Source organism: Rhea pennata, chromosome 3, assembly GCF_028389875.1.
Source record: "Rhea pennata isolate bPtePen1 chromosome 3, bPtePen1.pri, whole genome shotgun sequence".
Taxonomy (NCBI): Eukaryota; Metazoa; Chordata; class Aves; order Rheiformes; family Rheidae; genus Rhea; species Rhea pennata.
The window spans coordinates 69078214-69102665 of record NC_084665.1 but is presented as its reverse complement, the minus strand read 5'-3'; the positions used below and the strand labels follow the sequence as shown (position 1 = coordinate 69102665).

The 24452-nt window shown below is 36.8% G+C and overlaps 1 protein-coding gene across 5 annotated transcripts in view; it reads left to right on the top strand.

The window, feature by feature from the left end:
• Positions 1-24452, top strand: part of LAMA2 (laminin subunit alpha 2) — a 377777-nt gene that overhangs the window by 283973 nt on the left and 69352 nt on the right. For all 5 annotated transcript variants that reach the window (XM_062572565.1, XM_062572567.1, XM_062572564.1 and 2 more), the window contains 6 exons: positions 2382-2493; positions 7023-7185; positions 11640-11850; positions 13378-13494; positions 14621-14784; positions 18457-18595. In XM_062572565.1, the coding sequence (XP_062428549.1) occupies positions 2382-2493; positions 7023-7185; positions 11640-11850; positions 13378-13494; positions 14621-14784; positions 18457-18595 (906 nt within the window). The remainder of the gene's footprint in view (positions 1-2381; positions 2494-7022; positions 7186-11639; positions 11851-13377; positions 13495-14620; positions 14785-18456; positions 18596-24452) is intronic.

The following is a 24452-nucleotide window of genomic DNA, read 5'->3' as shown; positions in this document are numbered from 1 at the left end:
TGCGGCTTGCAGCTCACTAGCTGGAGAACTCACTGTAAGGCTCACCTCCAAATGCAATCCAGAACAGGAGTTCCTCATGTTTGATTAAGACCTCAGAATAAACAAAAAGATGAAAAGGCATTTACTGATGCTTGCATAGCCACCAGATCAGGGAAGGCTGTTCTGGTGTATCTGTATTGCTAAGTATAAGCCATGAACACCACCAAGGCACATTTCACTGATCTCAAGTATTTACTTTCCTGGATTTCCATGACAGGGATCTCTTCTGTGCCAAAAGGTCTTATTGTGTCCAGACTTCTCAAAGATTCATTCCAAACTCTTACTCTGGTTCCAGCCTGCCTGAGCCTTATTACTTTCCCAGAAGAGAGTTTGTTGTGCCTGTCTAAAGATAAATTACTGGCAGCAATTGAAGTCTGACCTTAATGAAATGGTGAACTCTAGTAAACTGAATATGTAGCAAACAAATAGGACTTTATTAACAAATAGAAACAACTGGCCATGGAATGGCTAGGTAGAATATGAGGGATGTTATATGCTGTTTAATTTGGTTTATGGAGTTAAAGCTATACCAGAAAATGAAATGAAAGGTTGTTTTTCAGCAAAGCAAATTACGACAAAATACTGAAAGCATTCAATGGGATTTGAGTACTGAGGAGAACTGTCACAGAAGGGAAATAGAAACTGTTCAAAAGCAGATTAATGTGCACCAAATTGTGGTACATGTCATCCCGTCATAAATAAAGTGGCCAATTGGAATTAATATGAATGTCAAAAAAGTAATCAAGGATAAAAGTATATGCAAGTTATAAAACATCATTTGTAGTAAAGGACTAGAAATATTATAGAATATAATAAAAGTAAATGCAAAAAAACTAAGCAAATAAAAGGCAAGGAATGAAAAATAATTATTGAGGAAGTGGCAATATATAATAAGCTGGTTCTCAATTATATGAAGAATAAAATGACATTAGAAATGCCAAAATGGGCTAGAGCAGTAGTCCATCAAAACCAGTCTCTATTCCTGCATTTTTCCTATCTGTCTTTTACAACTCACTATGACAATATTATAGCTTTGCATCCAGTCAGGTAAAGGATTTTTGTAAATCTTAAAAGTAGTAACCAAAGCCATGTTCTTTTACCAGTTTAGGGATTAAAATAGAAACAGCTCCCCCTAGTTTGGTATGTGTTTCTAATTCTTCCGTGATAATTCTATTTACCTCAACCATTTTCATATAAAATTACCTACAGGGTAAAATTACCAGCAAAATTACAAGTGGCATGATAATGCCAGGGATTTCTTTTCAGGAATCCAGCTGTCCTGATGTATCTTCACAACCTCCATCTAGGAACTAATCAAAAAAAAAAAAATCGAAGCGTTTAAGTGATGCCGTATCTTTCTGACTATTATTGAAATGCTTTTGGCGAATTGAGAAAAGATTTTCTATCGTTCAAGTCAAAGAAAATCTAAGCTTGTTTAGGACCATTAACCTAGCTGTTTCCCAGACACTGGCAAGATCAAAATGCCCTGGTTCTGGATATTTCTTGGGAATGCAATCTGGGTTGTTACAATCTTCCCCAAATACTTTGGTTTTTGCTTTGCAATACCATTTGAAAAGCTTTGTTTGCTTGAAATGGTCAGCTTTTTTATAATAAAAATTAGTCCATTCTGTGAAAGTGGATCTTGAAAGCCTAGTAGAAGATATTAAGATGATCGTTTTTCTGGTCTGCAGGAGGTGTAGGTCTTCATCCTGCTGCTCCTCTAATTAAATAAAATTCTAAAGCGTTTGATTTCACAGGGGTAAAATTTTACTGAGCATCCTGAAATATTATAAGCAAATAACATCAAGTATTAGAACTGAAGAAAACAACTTACTTTCACTTTCTTTCTCTCTTTCTTTCTTTAATTAATGTATTGGTTTAAATTTCTTCTTGCTTACTGGCACAGACTGTCTCTTTGAGAATGCCCCAGGGCAGGAAGCAAAGAGGTCACAATATCTGCTGTACTTTCTCAATGGTAAAGTGTGCAATTGTGAAACTAGAGAAAGTATCCCCTGAAGAATCCATTAAAAGGTTCTGAAAAACATTTATTCAAGCTAATTCATGAATAATTTCATTCTGTCTCCTTTTTTTGTGCTGTTGCACACAACTAGGGTTTCTAAGAACCTAAAATAAAGTCTTCCAATTCCATTTAAAGGAAAAGGTAATAAAATTTAATTGTGTACTAGAAGAGAGCATGTCATTTCCAATGCATCTGATCAATAATTCATTGATTACATTTTGCCTGAGGAAAGTTTTGTAAGTAGATTCAGCCAGTAGGAATATTTTCTAATGCAACCTTGTCTTGTTCATTAATTATACTTTTTGTAAATTTGGATCATTAGGCTACCAAGGTGACAGCAGATGGTGAGCAAACCAGGCAGGATGCTGAGAGGACTAATGAGAGAGCAAAATCTCTTGGACAGTTCGTCAAAGGCATTCTCCAAGCTGCTGAAGGTACTGGAAAAATAAATATACCAACTGTTTCTCAAGGAAACTGTAGGACAGTGGAGAAGAGGATCTGAGAGACAGTGAGGAAGAGAGTTCATTCACTGAAAAATGTTGTGTGATTTAAATGTTGAATTAAGAAGCTGTAGTCAACTATCTTCAGACTTTTGCAGTCCACAGGGTGTAGTTCATATCAATAGTTAGTGCAATGGTAATTATGAACACAGACTAGCAGAAAATTGAGGATTTTACAGTTATTTGAAGAAAAGCTGTTATGATGAAATAACTAAAAGGGCACCTTCTGCTTAGCTTTTGTTTATTTTCAAAGAAGATAAAAACATATATTTGGAAAAGAAGCCTGGTATACTCGTAGCACTTAACACTTTAAGACTTCACCTGAATTTTTCAAAATTACTCAAAAAATTACATTATGCTTGCTGTTAATGAACATTTGCTGCCTGGAATTTGCAAGTGATTCTTAACCGTACCTAAGTAGTGGCGCAGAGCCAATTCCCTTCTGTCCACAAGCTAATTCTCCATCTCTACAACTGCACTGCAGACTCATGTATTGTAGACTACTTCGAGAAGAAAGATCTAAATACTCCATGGAGCTATGAAATGAGAAAATGGTTTGGCTATTTGAAAATGATTGACAATCACTGGTAGGCTTTTTATTTGAAAAATACTAGTCTTGCCTTTTGTGTTTAAGACTCCCACTATAGTACAAGTTTCAGTAGCCATGCCTCTAAAAGGCATGCCTCTAAAAGGCTGATTAAACAGGAAAGCTACTAATTCTGTCAAAGCATTTTAAGACACATTTTGTATTGACTTTCATGTAACACATCCCAGGACACACCTTTAGTGGAACTAATCAGTAATTTAAGATACTTTTAGGATGTGCAACTTTGACATGAAATAAATGTGGGAAAAGCAACATGGAAAGATCAGGAGTTTTCAAGAAGGTTTTTAAATAAAAATTGGAAATGTTCTTCATTTTCAGATTTGAGTTGATGATGAATTCATGATGACAAGGTTTTGCAAAAATCTATTTTTTCCTCCACAAGGTTTACATTCAGTGTTTGTAACACCCACAAAAGTTTCCTCAAGCAGGTTTAGCAGTAGAAAATAAGAATTACAAGATGTTGAAGGGTGAAATAAATCCACGCCGTATCTTAGAAGCAGGTAGAAAGACTTTTAAATCAATGTGTTGACGATAAAGTCAACATTTTAACAATAGTTTAAATATAGGGGCACAGGACTGAAAGAGATGTCCTGGGTTACTGCATCCAGTCCCCTGCCCTCATAAACTTTGTCACCTGTTTCTTCAAACTAGTTCCTCCCATCAACACACACTAAATAGAAGGTGGTTTCGGAACATGACTCTTGATAACTCAAAACCTCATTCCTAGCTAAATGTATTTCTGGTCAGTTTATCATCATCTGTCCTCTTGCCAACCTTTTCCTTCAGTTCAAATAGTTTCTCCCTCTCCCTAGTGCTTCTCCTTCTCTTCCCCTACCCCCAAATGTGTTTACAGATAGGGACTATATTCCCCTTCAGTCTTTTTTCCTGGATTAAAACACTTCTTTTTAAGAAAAGTTTTTTCTCATTCAACATATTCTCCCAAATCTCCTGGCCACCTTCACATTATTTCCTTGCCTCTGTTACAAGTTAGGTTCATCATGAGCACAGGTGACCAGCATTGAAATAAGGTAGTTTCAGTGTCTTGCACTTCAGTAACAATAAAACCTCCCAACCTCAGTTCTCCTAATACATTCTCAGATAGCATTTCCTTTTTCCACAATTGTGTGCCACTGGAGACTCATAATGTATCAATGTTCTTCTCATCCATAGCTAATCTCCAACTGGCAAAGCCTTAGCTTAGACCTGAAATTTCTTTTGTTACTTAGTTCACAACCTTACATTTTGTGCTGTTGAATCTCATTCCATTTTGATTGCTTTGGTTCTCCAGGTCGCCCAATGCTTTTTGCATAACATCCCAATCCTTCTCTACCAAGAGTTTCTTATTACTTTCCCTCAGCAGCATATTTAACCAGTAGACCTCCATTTTTTTTGCCAAGATCATCAGTGAAAATATTAAACTGGATCTGTCACTAACCATACAGTCTGACATGTGCTACCTTTGAAAAAATCCTGTTGATTTAATCCTATATCCTGTTTTCCACTTACTTCCAAAGTAAGCTCTCAGGCATTAGTGGAGTTGCCCTTCTTTCAAAACAGGCACTACTGTTTGCTGTTCTCAGCTGAACAGTACTGAATTGGATTTATGATGTCGTGTGCCAGCTCTTTCATTTTCAGAATAGCAGTTTTCTGGCCATTCCAGCTTAAGTTCTTTTGAAATTTTCTTCCTCTTTGGTTATAATTTCTGTATCCTTACTTCTGATTGCTGCCCTCTATTTGTCTCCCTGTTCAAGATCACTGTCTTTCAAAAACTGAAGGTAAGTGTTCACTTTGTTTTGAAGCCATTTCTAGATTATTTTAAAAGTTGCCTGTATCTTCACTGCATATCGGCCGTATAGTTTCTTTTTATATTCTGTTTGTTTTTAGAGATGATGATTTTCACTCTTATTTAATTCTTTCTACAGGGAATAGTTCAACTCAGTTTCTGTTAATTTTTACTTTGCCTCTGCTTTTCTCGACCTGTGTAGACTTGGGGCTTGACTGTTCCCTAAAGGCTTTACGCCCACTCGTGATGTCTTGACTGAGACAACCAAGCAGATTGCTTACAGGCCTTCTCTTTACCTTCCCCTCCACTGGCTTACAGATTTATGAAAGTTTTAATACTTTGGAGCTGTGGGAATGCAGGTCTTCGTCTATGATCCTGAGCGCTCTAACATTTTTTTTCAGTAGTCAACTACTTTAGGATGAAATGCCCTCAAAGTGCCTATTTCTTTCCACCGGGTGAGGGCAATGCCAGAGATTGGCAGTGCTCCTTATTATTAGGAAGAAGTTTTTAGTCGTTTCTTGTAAAACTCGTACTCTGAGCATTGATCCATTCCCACTTTGAACTTCTGAGAACCAGTAGCTACTTTTGCCTCATAACCATGGAATTTTCACAGCTTTGCACTTTTTTTGTGCACTTGGATGTCAGTGCATCCAAATCCTGTGCTATCACTGAACTCTGATAGTTTGCAGTCAAGGTAAGACATAAAGACTAGTAAAGGCAAAGATCATTATGAGAAGAGGAACATGAAGGAAAAAGATAAAGCTAGATATAAATTTTCCTGTAGCTAGTAAGAGCTGAGATAACATATCCATTTTCTCTTTTAAAGTAAATGTTCTGGGGGTATAAATTGCTATTTATTTATTTATTCCAGAATTTTAAAAATGAGTATATGCCTGTCCACGGCCTGAGGTAACCTAGTAATGATATGTAACCTAATTCACACAAGTAATCCAGTAGTAGTAGTAGTACTGGTAGTCTTGTTCCATTCCTCACTACTCTGCATTCTTAAACTCCCAAATCTCAGTCTTCCTCCGCAAGTCAAATCTGGAATTAGAGCTTTCCTCTTCGTCATTTGTTTTAAACCTATACAATGTGTCGATGAAATACTCATTTATTTGAATTTTAAAAGACATATTGATTTCTTCAATTAAATATTTTATTTAAATTATTCAAATGTACCTGCATGACCAGGAACTGCGCGATTTTGGTGAGATCAGTTACTTAGAAGCCTAGTGCCTTTGGGAAGCAATAGTACTTTCTTAAATTTAAAATAGAACTGATTGTCACAGTCACATAGTTGCTTCTGAAAGCGTTTATTCAGAATATATTATGGTGTGCTATGGCTGAAAGATTTTTGCTGGTCCTTGGCTATGATGCCATGTGTACAACTTTATCATTTAGGAATAATTCAACTATTCCAAATACATAGTATGTTTACATTGTACTATCATGTATTCTATCCCTCGTACTCTCTTTCTCCACTTCTGGATATCTGCTTTTAAACACGTGAGCTCTCTGTCTGTGACTGTCTTTCACTCCTCTTTTTCCTCCTTTCCTTTCTCAAATTTCCCAATCATTTATTCTTCCTAGCATTGCTAAATCTGGATGCTAAAAAATCAAAATATTTTGAAGGTCTTCAAAAGTAATTTAAATCTGATTTCATTGCTTGTGCTGCCTGTTCCTTAACTCCATGAGCAATATCCCAGATCATCTTCTGCTGTTTCAAAGCTTCAGAGTAAATTCTTTTGGGGGAAGGAAGGAGAAAGTAACATATTTCTGAAACTATATAAAGAGACATTCACTGTATATAAAGAGATCTTCACTTTAATTATTGTGCCTCACAGTGAGCTACAATAATTTTTTTGTTGAAATATATAACATTTTCCCGTGTGTTACTGATCCTGGGATTAACCATCCATTATATTTCACAGCAGGAATACCCAGTGCAAACTGCATTCCACTTGCTGGTGGAGTTGATGTGCAGATCCTTAAAGCCTCTGTCATTTTTACTTACTAACTCTCCCTATATATGTATATATATATATATGTATATTTTCTCCCCCCTCCCTGCAGCTGTAAATGAAGATGCTATAAAACTGAACGAGACGCTCAGAACCCAAGACAAGGCCTTGGAGAAGAGTTTCCCAGAACTGCAGAGTGAGGCTGACAGAATGATGGCAGAGCTGAGAAGCAGAAAGCTGAATCTGCAAGAAGGAATAGCCCAAGATGAGTTAAAGTGAGTGGAGGGACCTCTATTTTCACCTTCCTGGTGATAACATCCAAATTTCATAAATGTGTTTACCGTCCATTACAGCTGAGTTTTTAAACTGAGGCTTACAGGAATGTGAAAGAAAACAAAGTCTAATATTTCATATCTATTAATGTTGCATTTGCATTTTTGGAAATGCTTACATATGCATAAAGCAGTCCCTAGAAAATTACTTCTCTGCTCCGCAGTTACCAGCAACTTTTCTGATCAAATTCTTAGCAGTTGTACTGTTTGTGTTTGGCTTCTGTTTCAGACCTGAAGAGTGGCTTTTGCACCGAAAAACTTGTCTGTTTTTTTCTGGAAGTGCTAATTGGTGTAATGAAAGCATCTGTCTGCAAAGCTTGTCCAATAACATAGATGTTCAAAAGAATGTGTTCTGACATATCCGGAACAGCATGGATCAAAATATTCCAACTTCATGGCAAAGCTTTAGAAGCCCAAGGTTTGGGCTATCTGTAAAAATAAATTAAAAAAAAAAACTTAAAAGATAATAATATTAGCTGCTTTTTTTGTAAAGTATTTTGAGACCTTATTCCTGTGCTTTCACTGATTCTACCGGATGCTGAAAACTGACCTGATCCAGCAAAATACTTGTCTTGAAGCTAAGATTTTGACAGTCTGTTACTTCTGTGAGACGAAGCATATTCCTAGAGCTAGAGATTACTCAGCACTTTATTGCAAGTGCTTTCCTACAACAAGCAGCTAACAGGTCATTCAACTTAGCAGCTATGTAGTCCATTGAAGTAATATGATGAGCCCCTAAGAAGCTGGATGAAGTACGTGTTTTCAGGCTTGAAAATGTTGATTATTAGGTGTGTGCATACTGTAAGGAAACTTAAATAGAATATAAATTTAGCAAAGAATTCCAAGCAGCATAGAGTCACATTTGCACTGCCTATCTTATGCTTAATAGACTGGATCATTTCCCAGCAGTCCTACTAGTACAGTATTTCTTCCAGTACTTCTGATAGCTCCCCTTTCTGTTCCCTTGAGAAAGGATATAATGAAAACATATTCATCAGCAATGTTTTATTACTTTTCCTCTTGATTCCACTGAGCCTCAGCTATACCTTCTCTAATCACCCGCAGACATAAAGGAGCAGGAGGAAAAAAATTGGGAAGAGAAAAATTTGGCCACTCATTGAAAGTGCTATTTGCAATTTTAGGGCAGACGGGAGTTGCCAGAGTAGAAGTACTTTTCAGACATGGTGTTCATAGTCCTTGAATGCTATAGCCAACCTGAAACTGTCCGACTAACATGAAATCAGTCCAATTGCTAGAGCAGGAAATGTGGTGGGGTTTTTTTTAGAAAAGAACTACTCTCCCTCTTACCATTCTTCCCGAATTGTGCAAAGTGAGTATTTTCATTTCCTGATAAAGGAATACATTTTATACTCAGAAATACATGAATACACTAACTGATTTCAATCAGAGTTGTATGGTGGTAGCTTAAGGATAGGATTAGCCTATTACGGGCAATCATTGGACCATTGAAATCCAAGGGATTTTGAGAATTGACTCAACAGAAAGAAAATTAGAGTCACTGTGGATTATGGGGGAGGAGGAGGGAGTGAAAAACTCCTGAAAAATGTTTTCTGAAATTCTTTTGGGACTTATTGCCTCTTAAAGAAAAATGCCTTAAAATTGTTTAAACAATGTGGTAAGAAAGAGTGGATAGCATGCAGGAAAAGGGATAAAGAAAAAGTAATCATTCTTAAAATGGTGTGTGTATCTGTTTGTGCAAGCACGTATGTACATCTGTATGCTTACATGTATTCTTTACAGTCTCATTTTTAAATACTTATTTTTTGAATGGCTCTGCAAGTTTCATGACCACTTTTAAGTAGCTGATCATATTAACTCTTTGGTGAGATGTCATTTGACAGTGATTGTGCTCTGCTTGGCTAGTTTTCAGGATTTAGTCCAATAACAAAATGACAAGAATCAGTGGATCATTCTTCCCTCTCTTACATTTTCAGTGAATTACTAAATGTTAAAGAAACTATTTCAACTACTCCTTGAAGTTAAAGCTTCTTGCTGTCATAGATGGCCAAACTTCAATTATATTTGCAGCTTTTTCCCTTATTTTTTTTTCTCCTCCAAACTTTTCAAGTCAAGTCTGTAATCTGAATGCCTTAGTCTATTGAAATGGCGTGTTAGTAAATATTTCTCTAATGAAAATACTTTTTAAAATATATCATTTTATGTCCAAAACTCCATAATTTTCATATTTCCAAAGTAAATCTCACACTATGTTATAACTTTCTTAAATCAAAAGATCCTAGAAATATATGATTGAGAGTGTCTTTCATTTTCTCAGACATCACTGAGTTACTGTTGAGAGATGATGTAAGCCAGAAGTGAATCTTTATATTTAATATGCTGAATAGCTTTATCTTTCTGTGAATTTTTCTTCCATGAATTTCTCTGGTGGCTTTTGAGCCAATATAATCTTCTTTCCTCCCCAGTTTCCTGTAACAAAGAATTGCATAACTCAACCACACAGTTTGAAGAACTCCCTCCTGTGTTTTGAATTTGATTCCTGATATTTTCTTTCGATGTTAACCAGTTTTTATGTTAGGAGAGAGAAAGTGGTCAGCTAATCACCTTATCCATGGCCACTCATGATTTTATAGTCCTCTCTGAAGAGTCATTTCTTCTCCAGATAGAATAGTTCTAATATATTAGAATATATTAGAAAATATATAGTATTTTATATGGTTCTGTTCTGTTCTTTTTCTAGGAAAATATCCAGTGAAAATAACACAAGTTGAATGTAAAACACAATATTTCAAGAAATGTGATGGGGTCTGGTCACACAGAAATTCCAGTACATAAAACAAGGAATTACATGGAGCCTTGAACTTCCAGAGAAAGAGCAGAGGGAAAAGTACACAAGAAATAATACTGATCTGTTATCTTTAGAGCTCCAGTGATGAGTTTAAAAATAGACTACTGGTTAGGTATGCAGTTTGGACTGCACCGTGAAACAGGACATGAAAAAGGAAATCCATCTGTCTTGTACTGTTCCATATCATAATCATAAAGGTGCCATAATTTGCCAGAAGTTTAAGATAGTGATTACTTCTGCAAAGGAGAAAGTATCGAAGAAATTCTGAATTCCTTTCAACATTTCTTCTGTGACAGGATGTCAGTATTGGGTTGTTGGGTGTTTTTTTTTTGTTTGTTTGTTTGTTTTTTTTTTTTTTTTTTTTTTTTGATTGAATGTTTTCTCCTCAGAAGTTGCAAATTCACAACTAAATGGGGGGTTTTTTTCATCAAAACCAAAGGGAGGGCAGATGATGCAGGGGGGAAATCCATCCCAGAAAACCCCAAGCTTAAAGTAATAATACGGGGTTTTATGGATTGAGTTCAGGTCTTTCCTCTAACATAGGCCCGGTGGCAGCATATCTTTTCCACTTCTCACCTTTGGTTTTCTGCATTTATCTCTATATAAAGTTTTCAAAAGGTTTGCAATGGAACTGACTGTAGGCAGGCCAAACTGCAAAATTTTTCAGAAAACAGAGTTCTTGTTTTCCAGACAACTAGTCACTTTGCCGTAATGTAACAGGAAGAAAAATGCAACCTGTTCTAGATGGAAGTGTGATGGATTTCTTCTATAGATATTCTCTCTCATACAGATTCTTATTTCCTTATGATTTTCCTTTATCTCTAAGGCATCATTTAGGAAGTGGTGTTGCATTACATGAAAGTGATTGAAAGGCAGGGTATCGCGAAGCAGAGAAGTGACATGGCGTAAAGGTTATCTCAGTCCTTTAAAACTGGGTGCAGCAACTCAGTAAAGATCAAGAAATACTTGTATCCCCTGCCAAAAGCAGACACATGAACTTTCTGCGTTGCCAAAGTCCATTAAAAATATCCCAGTATTTATTTTAGATAAGGAAAATACTTTGGCTACTAGAATCATAAATCCAAGGATCCTGGAGGTTGTTTGTGACACAGGAAAGAATTTATGATTTTTGACTGACTAAAGCAGTTTGTCTGCTCCTAGACAGCTTGAAATCAGGCATATCTACATTCTGCCGCCTCTACTCAAGGTAGTAAACCAGTTTGTGTCAAGTGTCACATTAATGTGAATGAAGGAATGCATTTTGACATGTTGAAATGTTTCAAAAAAACTCACTTTACTACTCAGATCTCAAGAAAGGCAACTTACCAAAAACAACAAAAAAAAGCAACAAAAAAACCCACTCCATCTTAGTGCAGTTTAAAAAACTCTTTAACAGAGGATCTAAGAACAACCTGTCATTTTATTTTATTAAGCCTGTGAGCTCCTGAAAGTTACTCTGAGATTTTATTTAAAAGTCCACTTCATTTGCATGATATTAGGAATATTGAGATTATTTGAGGTGGGGAAAATGGACCTAATGCTTTTTGCGGTGGGGGCTGTTGTGTTGCAGGAATGCAGAAGATCTTTTGAACAAAGTGAAGAAATTATTTGGAGAACCCAGTGAAAAAAATGAGGAGCTCAAGAATGAGGTCCGTGACAAGCTGGCAAACTACCATACTAAAGTTGATGATGCTCAAGATCTGCTAAGAGAAGCTACTAGTAAAATTAGGGAGGCTGATCGTTTATCTGCAGTCAACCAGAAAAACATGACTATGATAGAGGTGAGTGCTGGCAAACCATGTCTTTGATTAACTTGATGTCTAACCAAATTTTGAAACTTTGCATAGAGATATTGTAACAACTAAATCCTAAAAAAAGAAAAAAAAAAGAAAAAAAAATATTCTTTCATATGAAATATCTGATATGAAGCAAAAATATTCCTGAGTGAGCAAATGCACTGACTTTAAAAAGTAGAATAACTCCACAGTAAATAATATTGACTGTTTTTAAACATTGAATAGAGAGTGCCATTGGATTCATTATCTTTTGTGAGGTTAAATCTGCCCCAGTATAAATAGTCATGTAAAATTTAAATCCTGTGCTCAAGATTTAAGTAGGGGAATTCAGTTAAAATCTTTGCTGTCATATATTTGCTTCTGGAAAACTTACACTTTCATCTTCCACTCCAGCCCCTGGGAAGAAGACCAAAGGGGATATGTGGATATTAAAGACTAATAAATCAAACTCTATCCTCTGTATTTAGTAGCTGTTATAAATGATCTCTCTCATAGCAGAGGGGTCTACTTTTGATTTAATTTAAATTGCAGAGACTTGAAGAGCACATTATACTGTGCATTAACAAGCATTTAACCAAGATATAAAGAGCAGAGTCAACTTAATGAAGATAAATGTTTCAAACTCTGTTTATATCTCGATGAGTCTTTGCCTAACGTACAATGATGAGGTTAGAGTTCTGAGACCTCAGTTCTCATCAGAGATCTGTGGGCTTGATTGAATTAAGGAAATAGTGATGTAAAGGAGTTAGGTGATTTCTGTTCTGTGCATTTACTTCCCCAAGGTGGATGGAGAAAGGTTGGAGAAATTATCTGCTATCCCAATTTTTAAAGTTTCCTCTTCATCACAATATGAGGACTCACTTGGTGATTTTGACAATGATTTTGTTTCTTTTTCTTCGGACCATATTTTGACCAAGAAGCTATCACAGCGTTATAAACACTAGAATGCCATAGTCTCCTGTCAAACAAATCCTTGATGCTTAATGAATAATGAATCTTGCTCACACAAGTCCTTCCTTATTATGCAATATGCAATTATTTTCACTATTTGGAAATATAAGATTCCTAAAGTTGCTTCAAAACATCATTTTACGTTCAATAGTTAGTGAAACATTAGTGGATGCACCTAGGAAAGCAGAACAATATTTTGCCATTGTAGCCAGAAAAGGTAACTGGCAAAAAGAGAAACTTTATCCACATCTGTGTAAAGTTTAGGATTTCTGACTTTTTTCTGACCCTTTCCATAACAGTGCTATAGTCAGTTACCTCTGTAATAGAGCAACAAAAAACCCTACCATATTGGAAGGAGGATGCAGAACTGGGAGCAGGAGGAGAAAGAGAAGGTATCTTACATTAAATGCTCTGTTGTTGTCACCATCTCTCCTCTGAAAGCTCTGACAGTTTAAGAAATCTAACTTTCACAGCATCATAACAAAATGCAGTTGTATTTGAACTGGCCTCCCATTTCTATTAAATAACTTGTACTTTGCTTTTTGTGAACCCTTCCTAAAGAAAAAGAAGAAAGTTGTAGAAGATGGCAGACAAGAGGTTGAGAAGAGCCTACAGGAGGGTAATGATGTCCTCAATGAAGCCAGCCAACTTGCAAATGAAATCAACTCGGCTGTAGAGGTGAGCGTTTTATCGTCTTTGGCTGAGAATTAGTACAATGAGGCATTATTATGAAAGCAAAATAACACCTGATTTTTCTTTTCATATATGAATGTTAGCATATTTTAATGGTAAGGAATCATTTTTTTATTGCTATGTGACAGAAAAGCTAAACTGGTATTTAAAAATGATTAAGCTTGAACTAAGCTTATGCTGTTTCACAGAGAGCTCGCTCATCGCTTTTCATGGAGTCTACCTTCTTTTACAAATGTGGCATTACAATTTTACTGAATTTATCTTTAGAATTACAGGTACAAGAAAATTATTCACAGTCTCACTGTGACTGTGATCTAGATGCGGATTTATCTCTACAAAAACTGTGTGTGCCTATCAGAAGGAAATTTCAAAAGTAATTTGTTGCCTGTGGCAAAAAATTAAGTCTAGAAAGATCAGGGCGAGGGGAGGATTGCACTCTCACTTTACATAATGTTTTTGAGGATTCTGCCTTAACAGTTTTGTCAACACAGTTTGAGATCCAGTGCCTTAGCTCCAAGAAATGAGTCTTAAAATCATTGATTCTGGAAATATTTCCCATCTTGCACTGCAGATTCATATAAAGAATGGAAAAAATGCTTTATGGAGAAGTGGGAAAGGAAAGGATTTTTGACACAGCTTATTGGGACAGGAATGGAAGGTCTTCAAAAAGTATAGTTGTTATAAGATGCTTTAGTAAGCAAAACCAAAACTGAATCAGTGAAAGGTTTGTGATACATGAAACATCTGTCATTGGTTACTTCTTATTTTGGAGTATTACCACAATTTAGTATAACTATGTATGAGTCTACATTTAGGAAAGAAAACTAAATCAGAGTTAGTGGGTGTTTAAGCTGTGCATTTGCTTAGTTGTAAAATAACCTCTCCCCCCACACTCTGTAAGCTCAGGAGAGGCAGGAGACTCCTGGCAGATTGTTTTGTCTCCCTCGTGCTCGCCAGCTCACCCATTGCTTTATTGCTTCCTTGTTTGCTCCCTGAAGCCTTAATGGATGGCAAAGTTATGAGATAATATCTCACAGAGAAAATTCATAAAGGATTATACTACACAGTGCTTGTATTCAACTACTTAAAGGCTTTGTTTGCTTGGTTTCAGTATGTAGAAGGCATCGCAGATAAGATCCAATCAATGTCTGATCAGCTGAAGGATAAAGTAGATGACCTATCGCAAGAAATTCAGGAGAGGATGCTTCCAGAAAAGGTGTTGCAAGCTGAGAGTCATGCAGCCCAGCTGAATGAGTCATCTGCGATACTGGATGGGTACGGCAGCATTTGTTGGTAATTCTGAAATGGTGAAGCAGCTTTGTAAAACTTCCTGGCAGAAAGTGACAGACTTTGACATCTCTCCTGAAGAGTATACAAATATCCAGGGTTCTGTGTGGATATACAAATACCCAGTCCAGTTAAAAGAGCTGGATTCATCTCTTCTTCGTCAAAGCATTAAACACTCACTAGCGCGAGTGATCAGTTCAGCAGAAGGTGCCTCGTGCATTGTGTGGTTCAGATTCTAGCTCCAACCATACCCATGTGCCAATCAGTATGTACCTCTGCTCTGCAGAAGGTCCACGTAGAAATACATTACAGTTTGTTATATGTCTCCACTATGATACTGGAAAAAAAAAAGAAGTAACTGTATATGTGTATGTATATCTGTTGTAAGCCATTTCATACATTTTGTGATGTTTATATGCTGCATTACGTACAAATGGTACCCTCAGGCATATTCTTAATTTACACAATTTGGCGTACCATATGCTTACTGCTGGTGTTGACATGAAAAAAATGAACTCAATTTTCTCTTACAGAGCCCACTATGTGTTTGGATAAACATTAGTTAAAAACAAGCAGTATATTTTCATTTTTAAAATAACCATTTTTATTAGGAGAACCTTATCATGGTGCTCACAATTCCCCATAGCGACAGACAGTAATCCCTCTAATGATTTCAAAATACTCTCTAAAAATGAGTAATTGTCATGGACCAAAATGCTTAAACGTAATACGGAAACTTAAGTTTCCATTCACCGTGATCATGTTGCTAAATAAGTGTGAGATATGCAATGCCCTTGATTTATACGTTCACAGTCCTGTCTAAAAGAACGATATCGTATAGCTTATCTTGAGCATAGTTTCCTGGAAACACTGAAAGGTAAGTATCTTCTTTTCCATTGAAGAAACATGAACAGGGAGTACAACTTGCCACGATAACAGTTAGTAATAGATCATGGACATCCTGTCCCCTGTACCTGTCCCCAGTATAGTTTAACAGTTTTATTTTCTCAAAGCACTGCATAGATTAAAAAACAGATACTTCTATGCATCAACAATGTGCTGGATTTTGTTTTTTTAAATATGTCTAAAGACTTGTAAGCAGAAGCTTAGCATGTTTTCATACCTACATCTGCAATTTTAAGGAAAAGGCACAAAATTATCTCTGATAAAATATAATGTACTTGAAAAATTATTGGCCTCACATACAGTGTATTCACTCTACATAGATGCTTGGTCTAATTTACATTTTGAGGAATACATGAAATAATGGTAGTTATGGTTTCCTGAGTAAAATGACTTTTATAAAAGCTATGTGCACTTTCTGATCAGGACACAGGGCAGTTTTGTGCTGCACCTCTGGGACTAAACTAGGTGACTTCTGTCACATCCAATTACAATACTAAATATGGATATAAATATTCAAATAGATGTCGAATAAGTGTGGAGAAAGTAATTTGAGCATTTGAGAAAATGCAGAGAGAAAAGAATATTGAACCTCTATAATGAAGTGCTGGCAAGACAAATTTTGAGATAGAGGTTTTTAACAGTGTAAAACAGATTTTTTTCATGGGTGCATGCATGTACTTTAACATAGGCTGACAGATTGGCCTTAGGGGAGGCTGGGGTAGTGTTTAAAGCAGCCTTCATTGTGGTATAGCAGTACAATGTATACTTTTATCTGATCCAGACATCACCCTCAGTTTCTCAAGATATACCAAAAAATGCAGAATCAAGGACATTTGAAGTTATGTTTAAAAGCAAATAGTTCAAAATTAAAGTTTCTAGTGTGGTCAGCTACAAAATTTTAAAGGAGGAAAAATACAAAGGTAGCATGTCATCCTGCATCAGGATAACGCTGTTTACTGCATGCACCAACATAAACAGTCATACTTTACAGGGATATGTAGTCTCTATGTAGTTAGCTTATGAATTCAAAACTGTGTTTATCCTCACAACTGGCACTTGGGTGTCTTTTAGTTAATACTAAATTTGCTGAAAAATACCATCTCATCTTACAGGAGAAACTGTGGGAGAGCCATTTCTCTCAGATCACCCCCCCCCCCCCCAAAGGCTTTAAATAGCACATTGATTGATGGGGAGGATGTTCTCTTGAGAGGTGGAACATGGAGCCACTCAGGAATTTAACCTGGAAAAACTGTCATTTTTCTTCTATACAGGGAAGTATTAGAATAGGCTTTTCCCCTTATGCCTAATAGCCTGTTGATGAGTAAACCTCATTGTAGTGTAGAAAATGCAGTTGAGTTCCCTCCTAAGCCAGAGGGGATTTGAACCATATTTCTAAGGATTACTTTACTAGCTGGGCGTTCTTCTAAGGATGTCACAAAAACTCACTGTAGCCTAGTGAGCTCCATCCATATTTGAGGAAGGAGATCTGCTCTTCCCGGGATGATGCAGAGGCAGTTCAGCCACGTTACTTCTAGGCAGCAGCCTTAAGAGAGGCTCCCACCCTCGATAAACTACATATGGAGTCTGGGGAGTATAACCTCCTTCTGCTTTGTCATTCCTGTTGCGTTTTGTAGAAATCATTACAGACTCACTGAAGCGAGGGTTGGAGCCCAGCTGTCCTGGCTCCCCAGAGAACAGTCTAATTACCAGGTTGGAGAGGGAATTTCTCCTTCTCCCACACATTCTGTCTCAATGGCTAAGTATTTTGTACAAGCTGAAACAGTTCCAGCAGGATTAATGCCTGCTTCCCTTATATTACCCTGTACCTTGATGGCTAGAGCATTTCCCTGAGAGGCAAAAATCTAAGTTCAAATCCATTCTTGCTCAATTCAAGCAGGGTTTTGAATCTGTTTACCCTTTATTCAGGACAGCGTCGTAGGCATCAGGCTGTAATGTATTCTGAGATGGATATCTTCAAGTTAATTCTATTGGAGCCATTCTTCTTTGCAGAAAATATCTGAATATATCACACAGAGTTCAAGAAAAGTGTTTTCTCTAGCCAGTGGCTAGAAATTTCCCTGGAAGTGGGTCAGCTGAGCGCCAATCCCTGCACCAGGAAATATTATTTTACCTTTTAATTATCTTTTAATTAGGTTATAGTTATTATAATGGCATGTTTCATGTTAATGGAACATCCTATTCAATATGAAGCATAATTGGCTGTATTTTTCATTTTGGTAAGCAAAATGAACATTTAGGATTTGGTTTAGATAATGAGATCTTCCTCCAGCCTGGCCTTTCTGTGTTTGGCAGGCAAACAAAGAATTGAGTGCTTCCTACAGTCCACAGTGAAACATGCCTGTGATGATATCCCCCGTGTTCATACAGTGTAAAATTCGGTAGTTGTCTGATTCAGTAAATAACCTATAAACCCATATTATGAATATATGTCATTTGGATTATAGTATTAAGTATTGCGCTATCTTTTCTTGCTGTCTCATCCATTTTTATCTCACAGAACCTGCTCTTTAGAAACGTCATTTTTTATATCTTTCTGCACAGATAAAACATGAATCCCATTAAACACATGATGCCAGAACTCCTGAAATCTCAAGTGTAGCGTTGCTCTTTAAAGCAGTGCTTTAGAAATGGGCTTAGAAAGACAGGCTGTTCAGTTTGAAAAAGTAGGGTACTATGTTCTGTTGAGCTCTGATAGCAGGTTTCATGGTGTGTTTACTTTTTCCATCCCAACAGAATCCTTGCTGAAGCCAAAAACCTCTCTTTCAATGCCACTCTTGCTTTCAATGCTTATACTAACATAAAGGATAACACGGATGAAGCTGAAAAAGTTGCCAAGGAAGCGAAGGCTCGTGCAAATGAAGCTATGCAAGCGGTAAGAAAAATAAGCAACTTGGGAAGGAAGCTTAGATCTTCTGTGGAGCCCTGCTGTACCTTATTCTAGTTTCCTTGCTTTGTATCTTACAACTTTATTTAGAGATCCCTGATGCCAAAAATGCTTTCGTTGAGATCAGAGAGCTATGTCCCTGCCAGAGGTACATGTACATTTAGACTATGTGCCTGTTTGCCTTTACCTCCTACTTTTTTTAATCTCCTTTCCCTTTTCTTTTACTCTTTGTCCTCCTTCTGTCTTCTGTCTTTCTGTCTCTCCTGTAACTCAAGCCAATAGCTGTTGCAGGAAAGCTTGGAGTCAGGAGTATACATCATTTGATACTCTATAAAGCTAGCTTATATTTAACAGATTTTTTTTGCACACATCTAAAGTACCTAACTTAAATAACCTAGATCTGAGAAAATACTCAAAGGTACTTCCCTGCACATGGGATGAACTGAGAGCAGAATTACTAGAATTAGTAGAATTCTAGAAATGGAAATGACCGTTTTGTTCACAAAAACTATACAGCTGCTTTTCTAAACTGCCAGTTTTCACAGTGAAACCTTGTTCCTAGTGTGAAATGTGAATTCTAGGATGAAATGGAGATAACATTTGAAAATGGGATTCTAAGGTAAAGCCAGCTCTTCAGCCTGATTTGTATTGAGGAACTCTGCTATATAACACATATTTTGTGAGCAGTGATCATTCTGAGCATAGCTGGAGCATATTTTTTTATGTCAAGCATCAAAGGAGTTAACGGCTAATTTATGGAAGTCAGATGGAGAGCACAGCCCCACAGGCAAGAAATAACCAAGGAGATGACAGTATGGCATGAAATTTCCAGACCCTATGTTTAACACAGAAATGTATAGAAGAACAAATAGATGGACAGAAGCAGCTTGCACTTGCAGCACTTGTAGATGAACAAAAGTATGTTGCAGAAAGTAACTTAAGTCAGATGGATTACAAAAATAGCAAAAGCAGTAACATGCTGTAAAGGTCTGTATTTAAGAGAGGGATAAAGCTAACCATTGCACAAATATTTTTATATTTTTAGACAATTTTGATTTTCAACTTACGGTTCAAATAACACTAATTACCATTTTTCTCCCTTGATGAAAAATATTCACCTCACATGTTAGTATGTGCTGGTTTTCTATAAATACAGTTATTTGTTTCACTGGAGCTACTAATTAGCACTGCAGAAGTAAATAAGGAGCTGTGGATTTTTTTTCTTATTATTAGGATTTGCTCCTTTGACTCACAGTGAGTGAGGCAGATGGATGTTTTGAGGGTTGAGTTAGGAAAAGCAGACATACAGCAGTCAAAAAACAAAGGAAGCACTTATACAAAAGAGTATGCATCAGGCATTGAACAAGCTGATTATACCACAGAGAGGAAGTGGCTAGATAATCTCAATGGGCTGGAAGTGAAGAGATGGACAATATGGTGTAAGCGGAGACAAATGAGTAGGAAGGAAAGAAACTCAGACTTGATTAAGGCAAGATTTTTAAACATCTCCATTGTATGTATGCATTAGAGAGCATATTTATTACTGTGTTTATGTAACAGGGATCTAGTTAATAGAAAAAAGGAGAATGGAGGGAGCTACTTCCTTTTAAATGTATTCGACTTAGTACTGAGTAGAGGTAGCAAGTGTTTATCATGCTCCTGCAGAATAAGTTATTTTATTTTAATTTAGTAAATGATTGCATTAGGATTTTATCCTAGGTTTAAAAAAATGTATGCCTAACCCAACAGCTAATTGTGGAGTTCAGTCCTTTCTCTATTCTTTCATTTTCTTTAATGCAAAGACTGCTGAAAGTTTGCTCATCCTAGTTCAGCAGGCTCCCTTGTTTTTCAGGCCCCGAAGAACTTACTTTTAGCTGAGTTTCAGTGAGGGAATGGGAGCATAGCCTTGCTCAGGGCTACCTGAGCATCTCCTGAAAGGCAGCATTTGTGGATTTGTGCCCTCTCAGACAGAGGAAGCTCTGGAAACTGTCTCCTTCATGAGCAGGTGCTCTTTGAAGCTGCTCTACATGACAGATACCCTGTCATCTCCCTCCTTTATAAAGAGGGAACCATGCTCTCTTCTTTATGAGAACAGTGAGGAGCAGCTGTCGTGTGGAAAGGACTCAGGTCTCAAGTTCCTAAAAGGGACCTTCAGAGGAGGGTCACACCCCTGAGCTTAGCCTTTCCCACGGGCAAATTCTAGCGCTGGGTTCCCCAACCGCAGCGAGCTGATGCATAAACTAAGGAGGGTAGCCGCTGGGCTGATTTTTAGATTCCATCCTGCAAGTCATTGGAATGAAGAAATTACAGAAAATTTAGTACTTTCTCAGGGACTTTTTTTTTTTTTGTTAGTTTTTTAATTGGAAGATTACTTTGTTTTCAAATTAAGCTAATGTTGCTAAAAGCAAGCATGTAAAGGTGCTTAAAATCCATCATGATTATAGGAAGCCTGATAAATGACTGAAAAAAAATGTATTAAAAATGTGACAGAAAATTTCTTCCCAAGTTTTATATGATGGATTTGTTCTCCCCTTTAAAAGCAAAATAAATTCATCACAGAAGAGAAATCTGTAGCATTCAAGCAGCTTCCACATCCCATTACTTAGCCTAGGCAGTAACTGACTGAAGAGTTGAGTCACAATAACGGATCGGAATCATAGCTATTAAATGTAGCTTGGAAAAGTATTTTTATTGTTTTCAGGCTTTTTAGAGAGGACTTGCAGGTTAGTAACTGGAGCCACAGGTGATATGTTAGGTGATTATGGTCCTACTTCCACCGGTGCTTTTTACTCCCTTTGTAGCAGCATCCCAACGGTTACGTTGAATGGCGGGTTTCTTTAGATAATAGTGACATATAGCTAATAGCTTAGAAATCCTTCTCAGGAGGATATTGTGAGCTGCAAATTATTCATAATATTTTGATACTTCAGAATTCTCAAATAATTCTCAGAATTGGTGAAAGTATTTGCAGCTTTAGCTTTTGTATAGGTAAAAACTCCTCAAAATATATGTATATGTGAAAGAAAATCCTTTAATTTAAAAGTAAGGGAGAACTGTTTTGAGCTGATATGAATTAGAACGCAGGTCTACAAAACATCTTGTAAGTGGGCAGACAAGTTCAAGTGTGTGATCCTTAAAACTACCCTAGTGCAGTTACCTCTATGGTTGGCACTGTACCTCTGCACATGACCAAAGTTGCTGACATGTCAGCAGTTTGTGGCGACTTGATGCCTACTTCATGCCTGCATCTGTTTGTGAAACCTCAGAAGTTTCTTTCTGTGAAGTCCCCTGCAGTTCTCAGTCTCATACGTGTTCAGACCATGCCCAGCCTCTGCTGCCGAGGATGGGTGAAGGCCATCATAGCATACTGTGGCCGTGGCTACTCTTACTCCAACTTTCAGCCTGTGGCACATTTCCCTGTTAGGGCAATAACCCAGGGATTCGCACAGCCATCTCTGGGAGATCTGAAGAGATCTCTGTCCCAGAAGAGTGCCACAACGCCTCAGGCTGTGGGCTGAGCTGGTATCTTTCCACTAGTCTTGCAGAAGCTGGGCCATTTGGCAGAAGTGGAATTCAAGATTCATTGAAATACCAGAAAAAGGAACATAGAGGGAATATTTCTTGCCAACTGCTTTCCTTACCCATCATTATGTGCTAATTATAATTCATAGTTTTTCTGCAATTCAGTGGACGTTTTTCTTTTAAACACCTTCTGTTCAACTGTGTTAAAATTTTTGCCATGCCCAATGGAAGGGAGAAAACAGGCCATTAATGGTGATGTATGGTTTCAGCGGCAGCATTTTGTAGTATGTTATTAGGCATTTATGCCTCTAAACCAAGATCGAGATTGCCTTGCTTGGATACATACTGAGATTCCCCTCCTGCTACAAGATGCCACAAGCACTCAAGCTGCAAAAAGCATGTGTGGAAGGAGGTTGTGGGGGGATACGGAGGAAGTCACAGAGTGAGGAAGCTGCTGTCCCCAGGACAGGTGTGCTCTGGAGCAGACGGAATTTGAACTCGGATTCTTCAGATTCCAATTTATTTGGAACCACAATTTCTTTTTTTCTTTTTTTTTTTCCTATAGCAGGAGTACCATTTTAGAAAACAATATCACAGACCCTTGGCTGTCAGTCTTACTAAATCATAACAGGGTTCATCATGACCGATGCTTGCTACCAGCACTCAAATTCACCTCACACAAAGTCAGAAAATGTTTGTGACTTCACCATTAGTAAACATCTGATGAGCTACAAGCAAAGCTAGCAAAAAAGTATGCTTTACATCAGATGTCCTGATTATTTATTTAATATTTATTTTGAAATAATTCTGATTGAGAGGATTAAAGTTTTTAATCAGTATGGATTTCTTTTTCTCAATAAGGACTTTTTTAGTATTAACTTTATGATGAAATCTGTTTCTGACATAAGTGTCAGCCCTGACCCAATTATTGTACCTGATCTGATGAACTTCCTATTTTTGCATTGCAAATTTAGCCTTCCAACTTCATTCTATCAAATCTGAACAGCTTTAATGGCCAGACAAGTATGCCCAGTGATTTGTTAATAATAATAACAGTCATTATTTTTGATCCATGATCACAGAGTGATCGTTCCCTAAGTTCTGATGCTAAAGGGAAAAGGAATATGAAAGTATTATCTGATTTGACAGGTGCATCTGCCAACAAATCTGGCCAAACATTTGTCCTTCAGGAGCAGTCTTTTGTTTAATTGGGTAGTCTTTTTTTCTGGTATTATATGTTTTTTTTTTCTATAAGCAAATTTACTTAGATAATAAAGATAAAAATCTATTAAAGAACTAATTTTGTTGAAATTCCAAGTATATAGTTCGTGTTGATTTTGACAGCAATTTGTGTATATAGCACAGTATTTTAAGTGAACCTGGAAATAAAGCATCCATAAGAACCTTGCTTCATAAAATCACTTACGCCCATGATGAAAGCTATGCATGCATTCATGTCCCGTATGACTACAAGGAACTATAAGAACAGCTATATCTCTGTGACATGGCAACATATGTCATGAGATATTCCTTTAGAGAGAACTTTACTGTGAACTTTGAAAGTATCAAAGGATCCAAAGCATTCCCTAAGTTTTTTTTTTTTTTTTTAAAGGGGGGGGCATGAGCAAGTCCAATATGTGCTTTATAACGTGTCCTAGAGAAAGAACATAGATTCACTAGTATGCAAAATATCACCTCTGAGCTTGCTGATTATATAAATAATGAATACTAATAATAACTGTGTCACTTAATTGACACGGTTAATTTTGGAGTATATGTATCTGCCTTAGAAAATGAAAAATAGCTGCTTCTTAATTACATACTAGTTACAATGCTATGACCCATGACTAATATAGAATGTTATCTGGCTGTCAAGAGTATTCTCAAAGAACTGTATTCAGTATGATGTGTGACCTGAGTTCATTCCTACAAACTGAACAGTAAATGGTTCAGAACCTAGAGCATATCTTATCAATTGAAAATACTAATCTAATTTAGAAAAATAATACTACCTATTGATCATTCTCTGCACAGAAGATAGGGATGAATGTTTTCCAAAAGAGAGAGATCTTTAAATGGCATGGTGAAGGGTGGTTATTTAGTAATAAAAACTCTTTCAAGTTAATTGTAGTTGCCCTTTCTTCTTTTAAACTCTATTTCTTTACCATCTTTCCTTTATTAACCTAGCAATTACAATTTTTGAATATAACCACGAAGACATCTCCATTGTCTGTATTAGAATCTGGATCATTAGGTCCAGTCTGGCTTCTAAACTGTAGCTGCTGCTGGGGAGAAGGACTGTACTGTTTGCTGTTCTGTCCAT